The 10,253-nt window shown below is 36.7% G+C and overlaps 2 protein-coding genes across 2 annotated transcripts; one reads left to right on the top strand and one right to left on the bottom strand.

The window, feature by feature from the left end:
• Positions 1-853: 853 nt before the first annotated feature.
• On the top strand, positions 854-4,654 carry LOC114542053. Its single transcript, XM_028561802.1, has 4 exons — positions 854-1,592; positions 1,691-2,014; positions 2,646-3,524; positions 3,875-4,654. The coding sequence occupies exons 1-4, from the start codon at positions 1,152-1,154 to the stop codon at positions 4,652-4,654; spliced, it is 2,424 nt and encodes an 807-aa protein (XP_028417603.1). The 5' UTR covers positions 854-1,151.
• A 1,242-nt stretch (positions 4,655-5,896) lies between these two features.
• LOC114542052 (putative ATP-dependent DNA helicase Q1) lies at positions 5,897-9,793 on the bottom strand. The gene is made up of 4 exons (XM_028561800.1): positions 9,645-9,793; positions 9,080-9,428; positions 6,386-6,906; positions 5,897-6,179 (listed from the first exon to the last, which is right to left on the bottom strand). The coding sequence occupies exons 1-4, from the start codon at positions 9,791-9,793 to the stop codon at positions 5,897-5,899; spliced, it is 1,302 nt and encodes a 433-aa protein (XP_028417601.1).
• Between the last annotated feature and the right edge of the window lie 460 nt (positions 9,794-10,253).

The raw sequence follows: 10,253 nt of genomic DNA, 5'->3' as shown, positions 1-10,253 counted from the left end.
TATCGTTCAAAGCAGCTTTAAAAGCTGTAATAAAATTATGACTCTTGGACAGCTTTTAGCATCATGATTGATAACTCAGTTTTCTCTTGGTGTAATATTCTTATACTCATTATTGAAGATATAGACGAAGTGAAAAGATCACAACATACATCACAAAGGTGATATGAATCAACATATCAAAAATGTTACTATAATTCTACTTTTAAATTTTTGAATAATGCTTGAACCTTACCTGGCTAATCATAGCGTATATTGAATAATTCTTGCGAGGTTAAAATGTGAATAATTTGTTGTTATACTTAACACTTGCTCAAAATCTTGTGAGAGGGAAGACGAAGGAAGCTGCACAGTTTTACGTATATCGTTCAAAGGCAATTTTAAAAGCAGTAATAATATTATGACTCTTGGACATCTTTTAGGATCATAATTGATAACTCAGTTTTCTCTTGGTGTAATATTTCTTATACTTATTATTGAAGATATAGACGAAGTGAAAAGATCACAACATACATCACAAAGGTGATATGAATAAACATATGCAAGATGTTACTATAATTCTACTTTTAAAATTTTGAATAATGCTTGAATCTTAGATGGCTAATCATGGCATATATTGAATAAGTCTTTTGGGGTTAAAATAAGAAGAATTTCTTTGTTATACTTGATACTTGCTGAAAATCGTCTAAAAGGGAAGACGAAAGGAGGCTTTAAAGTTTTTACGTACATAGTTCAAAGACAGCTTTAAAAGCTGTAATAATATTATGACTCCAACCTCGTACCCAGGGTCTTTTACCTTCGCTCCTCGGACACGCTGCGGCGAAGACCCTGGTTGCGGCTGGTCACGTGAACCCCTAGAAATTGGGGGTAATTCGAATTGGCGCCTCTTTGCCTCTTAGGGAGGAGTGGTAGAGGGAATTGTTAAAAAGCCAGGAGATTGATCATCAGGTGTGAACCGAAAAAATCTCGGCACTTTGTTGGCCTTGTCGGTTTTGCTTTTATTTTATATGAAATATGTCACCGCACAAAAACTTTTCACACCTCTTTGCTTTAATGTGCGTCGTTGGAGGTATGTTTTGCACCTTGAATTCGGAGCGCATAGTTATAATCGAATACAGACTTAAAAAAACTTCAGTATCGGTTGCTCCCAAGCTATGGCACAGCGAAAGGAAACTCCAAAGAAACTTTATCCGAAATCTGACTTGTTGTCGGAGTGCAAGTGTCGCCTTTGTGCTGGCGTTTTCGATAAGAAGCACTGCAAAAATTTATTTCTAGTGCGAAATAAAAGCCTTCTTTGTGTCGCAGAATTTGTAAATGGTGGAACTCTTGCGAATGAGGACGGGCTTCCTAAACTTTTATGTCGGCCTTGCGAGAGAAGGCTTGACAATTTTGCCAAGTTTAGGAGAATAGTGACTGAAACCCAAAGTTCTTTGACATCGAAAAAGAGATGCATCAACGAATCATCGCCATCTGTAGCCATGAGCAGCATTAAGAGTTCGAGAACCAGTGAAGCAGATGGAAGTGTGGGCTCTCGCCGCAGCTTGTCTTTTGATACTGCAATTGATTCAACGCTACAAGAAATTGCCCCTTACCAGGTAAATCTTGTAAACAGTAAATTAAAATAGTTTACGGGTAGTACTATAATAATAAATTTCAGTCCTTAACATTATGCAAAATTGTTACATTTTGCTTGGACGCGTCATTCGATGAAATACTAAAAAGGATTAATGATGAATTGCGTGAAGTAGCTAGAAGAGAGACGAATTCAAAGCTTCGCAGCCGTCATTTTGAGGGATTGAGCACCTTTTCACCAGAGCAAATCATAGACGAGTTGCGCACGATATGCCCTGCGACTTACAGAATTTTAGCAGAAATGTTGGAACTCAATATTTCGGAAACGCGGATTGTTCCAATGACATTGATATACGGGGTGATTATGTTCAAAAGATGCCACGAGTTGAGTTATTTCCAGCGTATTAACAGTGTAATTCTGGCGGATAGTGGTGCGAATACCGAGGTAAACATGCACTGTGATATTATTTGTTCTTTTCCTTTAATTGTGGGTATTGAGTATAAGAGTTTTTTTTCAACTTCTCAAGACTGCCGGTTGATTCGGTGTAAAAAAGTATCTACAGGCCAAGGGAGGATAAACAATAAACAATAGCCTAGTTTCAGTTATAAGTCATATAACTCTATGGACTGCAAATGTTTATTCAGCTGTTTGAGATTTCTCATTAAATAAGCTTGATGTGTCATCCCCATCCGCCGATCCCACTGTTACAAAGTTTTTGTCTTTTTTTTGAACTCGTTCCAATTATGATAAGTGCAAATTAACTTTGATTCCCAATTCCTTGCAATCGCCAGTAAGACGATTATGCCCTTTATCGATTACGTTTTTTTATATATATTCAGCAATAGGCAAAATATGAGATAGGTTAACATGTGCCTGATGCTTTTCAATATCAAAGGCTTTTATCTTCTCTGCATTCTCTGCGGCACGCATTAGACTTTGTACAGGAAGTTCTCCAGTGCAGATTGCAGATGTTAAAGGTCAAACAGAAGTCTGTTTGAGCATTGTTGCCTGTTAAATAAAATTTTTTGATTAGTTATAAACATGAAATGATACAATACCTACAATATTTTTTAAGGTATATGAAAGGTTTAATAAGTATGGTATATGCCTCGAAAAGACAAAGAAATATACTATTCAAGATGAGATTGGCACACACTTTCTTGACAAAGTGGTTGAAGAAGTGAAGGCTGGGAAAACTTTCTCCTTTGTACTTGATAACATTGACTGGGAGGAAAAGGTCCATGATATGCGATCTGATCATCAAAACAAAAGTGTGCATGCTGTTGCAACATCTGTAGTTTTTGATCGCATATCATCAAGCCATTTGCAAGATGAAGAGCCCCAGCAGTCGTTAGCTCATACTGACATAGCCAAGTTGGTTGGTCTAAGAGATGATGACCTGGCAAAGCAACGCCAAGCATACAAAATGATAGCGGCAAAAATCATGTGTGAGAACATCCCTGCATTTGACTTTATAAAGGATTTGGTAAACAGCACTGACCAGTCTTCCATGCATGGTGACCAAATGAAAGCTAAATCAATTGTTGTGCCATTTCCAGTTCTTTTAAAGGATGAAAAGAAATATGGCGAGATTGTCGATGTTCTGGATCAGCTTGAAACATGGGTCCATAAGATTTTTGCTAAAGCTGGACACATTCCAGATAGTGACACATACAATGACTGCAGTCAGTCTCATTCTGAAGATGAACAACACCTACTCCTGCCTGCAACTACTTCTAGACCAGATCAACCATTGTCACATGTACATCCTGCGGCTGACCCTAATGACCCTTTGGCAACAGTTAGAGTACCCTGTTATGGTGATCAACTCACTAGAGTACGCCTGGCTGGTGCAAAAGATTTAAGAGCTGGATGTCATACAGCACGAGATCGACTGGATCATATTCATCCAATAAAGGTTGCTGATTGGCACTGTAAAAGAAGTTTTTTGAAGGTACAAATTGTGTCATGATAAAATGGCACCCAGTATATAATAACTGCATAACCCACACCCCATCATTACTAAAAAAATGCCTAAATCAAAACAACCAAAAGCTTTTTATTCTTTAACACCTGTTGGACATAGGTGAACCCCTACTCCTTAATCTAGCTATTACTTCCAAAATACTTCCTCAACATATTATCTAATCTTCTAAATTAGAATACATCCCTACCAAGATCCTAAAAAGTTACTAAGCTCACACTTAAATTCTTTTTAGGGTCTCTCTTCCACATAGTTTTTCTACTAAAACTATTATTTCATGATTAATCATTAATGACTCATTTTTTATTGTTTTTTTTTAGCTTATTTTTAAGATGCTATATAAAAATTCTACACGAGCAAGGGGTACACTGAGGTATTTCAGAGAGAAATTACAACGCAGAAATGTTACCCAGGATATTAAGCATTATGAGGATTGTGAACAATTATTTCTCACGGTCGGCAGGGCATACACCATTGTAGCATTGCTACAATTTTTTGGAATGGATGATATCAATGACTCTCCACAAATCCATATTCCACCACATGATGTACTGCATGGTGATGGGGAAAAACAACAGTACTTTGATGATGTTCTGGATAAGTTTGTGGATGAGTACTTGTTTCCAGCTCAAAATAACTCTGAGTCGGGTGAGGAGTCAGAAGATGAGGACCACATTGATAGGGTAAGGGAATATTCATTATGCCTTTTAAGATTATTTTTTACCCTTCAATGTGTTAAAGAAGCAGTGAAATTGGGGGACGGTGATTGGCTTGCATCTCTACGAAAGGTGCTTTTGAAACATTTTAAAAGTCACGCAGGTCATAACACTTATGCCATTGAGATGCTAATCAGCATCTTGCAGGATGAAGTGTTTCTGACAAAGAGACAGGCTTATCAAACTCGTTGGGCTTCTACTGTTAACTGGAAGGGTGGTGCAGCAAACAATATTGAAATTGATCTTCTTCAAGAAAACCTCAATCGAGAATTGAAAAAAGGTATTAAAGGAATGGGAGCTAATAAAACACCCCAGGCAATTGAACGGTTAAGTAGAGCTGCTGGGGGCACTGCTGAAATCATCAGCAACTTGACCATGCTGTAGGGATCAAGAAGAAGGCATCATCTCACAAGCACAAGTCTTCTGAGAAGGATGAAAAGATTATTCTTTCTGATCTCTTAGAATTGAAACCATTTGAGAATATTGGTGATCGTTCTCATGATGGTTTTTCAGATATATCTTCAGATCCATTAGCAAAATTAGACAATGCTGCCTTTTATGATTGGCTAAATAAACACAAAAGGAACATTACAAAGCACGGACCAGTAGACACATCAGATGATGAAGAATTATAAATATTGTTTATGCAAACAAACTGAAACAGCAGTAATTTATAAGACTATAGCACTGAATGATTAACTAGAATATTATAGTATGGAAATATTAACTTTTTGGCCACTGCATAGAATTTTCCAAACCAAACCAAAAGAGCCTTAAGCACATGAGTTAGTGTGCAAATCTTTAACATATTACTCTTCAGAAAAAAGTCCTTAAGTCGAAACACCAGGTTTTTTGTATATCCATATACAAAAAACCTGGTGTTTCGACTTAAGGACTGCCTTATTAGTTATAATATAACAATTAAACTATTTAAGATTATTCAGAGACGTTTGTTAAAAAGATTGGTGCAGGAAACTTTAATTGAAATGGCTGTATGGTTACTATGATTATTATATACATCAAAATTTACATTTATTTGTACATATACTGTACTAGTATTAGCAGGTTTATTAAACAGCTAAACCACACTCAATACATAAGCATTGTGTTTTGCAAACACTGCAGCATGAATGTTTTGGTGAAACTGCTTCAGGCTGGCTAATGTCAAGAAATTGCAGCAGTAGAGTACGCAAGCACTGATCATCGCTGAGGCAATACATTCGTACTTCATCCTGGAATCCTGGTTTGTTCTTAGCAATGTCTCTGTTATTGTAATACAGTATGGCTTTTGAAGGTTTTCCATCTCGACCTGCTCTGCCAGTTTCTTGGAGATATTCTCTAATGGTTCTTGGTGGCCCAATATGTATAATTTGCCTAATTGAGGGAATGTCCACCCCATTCCAAAGGCAACTGTAGCTAAAACCACCCTTATTTTTGATGACTGCAGACTCAATTGTTCTAAAATTTCTTGTTTCATCTTGGCTGTCTGTGGAGCATGAAATTGTCCAAATAGTCTGTTTTTTGGTAGGGCTAGGGAATCTGCTGGATAATATTGGTTTATACCAAGTATGGTTTCAAATAGTCGGTATACAAACCCACACCATCGAAGTGGCATATATATAATAGTCAACGGAAATCGATTTTCATATGTAGCAAATCGACTGCAATTGGTCTGCAAATGTGCTCAAATGCATCAATATCTTGTCCATATCTGAATGTCTTTTCATAGAAGATGTTTTTTCTGTTGGGGTTTGCAATCAATTCAAAACAACTATGCAGGCCAAGTGATTCCTTAATCTGCCTTCGGTCACTTTTATTTGCTGTAGCCGTCATAGCCAGAAGTGGTACTTTTGGAAAGACAGCACACAACACACTTAGCTTTGCATAATCTTGTCTGAAATCATCTCCCCTAAAAAAATTCACATAACATAGTTTTAATGACGAAATATGATCGTTTGTGATACATTATATGATACAACCATTAAGGGAGAATAAATTTAGATTTCAATATAGACCATATAAAGTATAGTTAAGATGGCCTAAAAACTGAATTCAGGACATCGTATAGGAATATTTAAATGTATATAAATATATATGACAAACAATAATAAATACCATTCAAGAATGCAGTGGGCTTCATCGATTACAATAGCGCAAACATGTTTTTGGTATATAGCGCTGTTCACTAGTTCTTTTCCAAACTTGCTTGATATTAGCGCTTCAGGATGAGCAAACAACAAATTATAATATCCTTTGATCAGCTTCGTTTTTTGTTCAAGTTCAGTTACATCACAATCGATTTCATCGTCAATATTTTGTTGTGGCTGAATATTTATCGCCGATGCTCTAAGTCCTATCGCACATAACTTTCGAACTTGATCGTTTATTAAAGCGTTCAATGGAGATATCACAAGCAGCACAGAGGTCACTTCATCCGTACAAAGTTGCTGATTTGTACGTTCTTCCAATGCTCTTTTAGCGAACAGCATCAAAGGCAAAAGCTGGTAAATTAAGGACTTGCCATAACCGGTTGGTAGAATTGCCAATATATCCACGCCAAGGAACAGCTTTTCCAAACAAATAACCTGCTTAGGTTTCAAAATAGCGTTCGAATACAAACTATTCAAAACAGAAAACTGCAGACAAATAAAAAAAACATACAATTCGAATCTTTTCGCATGGCTCTCCTATTTTATAAAAATTCACTCGTGTCGCTTGTGTCGCTCCTCGCAAACAAAATTTTCACCGGAAGTTGTTTTACAACATATCGTATTTCAACCACCCACCCTCGGGACCTCCTGTTGCGCCAATTTCTAGGGGTTCACGTGACCAGCCGCAACCAGGGTCTTCGCCGCAGCGTGTCCGAGGAGCGTAGGTAAAAGACCCTGGGTACGAGGTTGTTATGACTCCTGGACAGCTTTTAGCATCATAATTGATAACTCAGTTTTCTCTTGGTGTAATATTTGTTATACTAATATTGAAGATATAGACGAAGTGAAAAGATCACAACATACATCACAAAGGTGATATAAATCAACATTTCAAAGATGTTACTATAATTCTACTTTTAAAATTTTGAATAATGCCTGAATCTTACATGGCTAATCATGGCATATAAAGAATAAGTTTTACGGGGTTAAAATGTGAATAATTTCTTTGTTATCCTTGACACTTGCTCAAAATCTTCTGAGGGGGATGACAAAGGAGGCTGCACAGTTTTTACGTATATCGTTCAAACGCAGCTTTAAAAGCTGTAATAATATTTGACTCCTGGACAGCTTTTAGCATCATGATTGTATCTCAGTTTTCTCTTTGTGTAATATTTTTATACTTATTAGCGAAGATAATATTTCTCTTGGTGTAATATTAGCGAAGTTATAGACGAAGTGAAAAGATCACCACATACATCACAAAGGTGATATGAATCAACATATGCAAGATGTTACTATAACTACTTTTAAAATTTTGAATAATGCTTGAATCTTACATAGCTAATCATAGCGTATATGAATAAGTCTTACGGGGTTAAAATGTGAATAATTTCTTGTTATACTTGACACTTGCTCAAAATGCTCTGAGGGGATGACGAAGGAGGCTGCACAATTTTTACGTATATCGTTCAAACGTCAGCTTTAAAAGCTGTAATAATATTGACTGCTGGACAGCTTTTAGCATCATGATTGGTATCTCAGTTTTCTCTTGATGTAATATTCTCTTATACTTATTAGCAAAGATCTAGACGAAGTGAAAAGATCACAACATACATCACAAAGGTGATATGAATCAACATATCAAAGATGTTACTATAATTCTACTTTTAAAATTTTGAATAATGCTTGAACCTTACATGGCTAATCATAACATATATTGAATAATTGTATCGGGGTTAAAATTTCAATCATTATTTTGTTATACAGCACTTGCAAAATCTTCTGAGGGGGATGACGAAGGAGGCTGCACAGTTTTACGTATACGTTCAAACGGCAGCTTTAAAAGCTGTAATAATATTTGACTCCTGGACAGCTTTTAGCATTGTGATTGGTATCTCAGTTTTCACTTTGTGTAATATTTTTATACTTATTAGCGAAGATATAGGCAAAGTGAAAAGATCACAGCATACATCACACAGGTGATATGAATAAATATATGCCAGATGTTACTATAATTCTAGTTTTAAAATTTCGAATAATGCTTGAATCTTACATGGCTAATCATAACGTATATTGAATAAGTCTTACGGGGTTAAAATGTGAATAATTCTTTGTTATACTTGACACTTGCTCAAAATCCTCTGAGGGAGATGACGAAGGAGGCTGCACAATTTTACGTATATCTTTCAAACGTCAGACGCGTAAGCCACTTTCTTGCTTTCTACGAACTTGCCATGAAGAAACAACCATTTTCGATTGCGTAGTTTGCTCAGAAAACTTAAATTTCCAGCACCCTTAAGAGTTCTGGTGTTAAAAATTTATAAATGCTTAGGCAGATGGATTCAATTTCAGATCTCTTTCCCGCTTTTTGTCTTCCTCTCATTTAACTGACTCCAAAATTATTGCTTCGTCCAACTGTGAATTACAAACTTGTCTTCAGGCAGACGGCTCGAAAATCTAAAAAAATGTTTCACTTTTGCATTCATCTTTCCACAACCACTTTCGTCTGATGTATCAATGATTAAACAGGAAGATCCGACAAGTTTTGCATCTTTTGGTAAGAAAACATCGCTTGGGGAAGAAAATGCCGAAACTGACGATCCTTTCCAAGGTAAAAGGTACTGACCGGCGGGTTTTTCAACACTGGCAAAAACTCAACCTGATGAAACACACTGCGATATTGAATTGGTTTCGGCAGTTGTTCTATTCTCTTGTTAATGTATGCGATTAGTTTTCGGCATCTTCTGAGATCCCTGGTTTTAGCGACGGATTGAGCTCTTTCGTAGATTCTGGCCCAATCCAGGTCTTTCACCATACCACGTTTTTCCAAACATGCAATGGTACCTTCAGGAAGTTCATCTCCTACAGGAAAACGGTGATCCTCTACGGAAAACAAGTGAGCTGCAGGACCAAACGGATGGATAAGTTCCGAAGGTTTCGAGAGGATCTTTCCTTTTTGTGAAACTGAAATACAGGCATTCTGTTTAAAGAGAGTAATTCCTTTGTGCCTGAAGAAAGAAAGGATTTTTATCGTTCATGATTCGATCCAAACCAAAGCCAAGCAGGCGATATCGTATTGTTTAAAGACAAAAACGTGCCAAGAAACTGTTGGCGTACCGCTCGAGTCCAAGAAGCCTATACTCTGATGATGGACTTGTTCGAAAAGTAAAAATTCGCAAGCGACCCTTTACTTTCAAGAGAAGGAAAATGTGTTCGAGCAAGACCGTTCTGGACAGACCAGTCCATAAACTGGTACTACTTCTGAAGTCCGAAGATACAGCCATGGATTGAAGAATCCCCGCTGAAGAACCCTTGTATGAACATTTATTGACTTTGTTGTAAATTGCGTTTGGTTGCAATTTAGGAGAGCCATGTAATTGCGGGCTCATGTGTGCGACATGTTGTAGGCTCAATTTGTTTTGAGCAACTATATTTTATACTTGAAAAGGAAATTACTGTTTTAGTTTAGAACTCGATTTATACTGCGATTTATGCGAGAAACTTTATTTGATATTGGATGTGTGTGCTCGGCAAGAGAGGAAATTTGGTCAGTTTCTCTATTATATAATGCTGTGTATCGTTATATATTCGTAGCGTATATTTACTTATGCATTTCGTATATTTATCTTCTGTTGTTTTACCTCAAGTATTGTGATTAATAAAGAACCCAATCTATTAATTGCGAGGGTATATTTATCGTGCGAATCGGATAACTTGTCAGTATTTATTCAACAAATAATCTCGGCAACGAGCAGGCACAATTGCGAACATATTGCGTGCCGGGAGTAACATGTTATGATTAGCCAGTAAGGTTAACCATTATTCAAAATTTT

This window comes from Dendronephthya gigantea, unplaced genomic scaffold, assembly GCF_004324835.1.
Source record: "Dendronephthya gigantea isolate DGI-Jeju-01 unplaced genomic scaffold, DenGig_1.0 000331F, whole genome shotgun sequence".
NCBI classification, from domain to species: domain Eukaryota; kingdom Metazoa; phylum Cnidaria; class Anthozoa; order Malacalcyonacea; family Nephtheidae; genus Dendronephthya; species Dendronephthya gigantea.
Note: the sequence above shows the minus strand (reverse complement) of the source record. Positions and strands in the feature narration are given on the sequence as shown.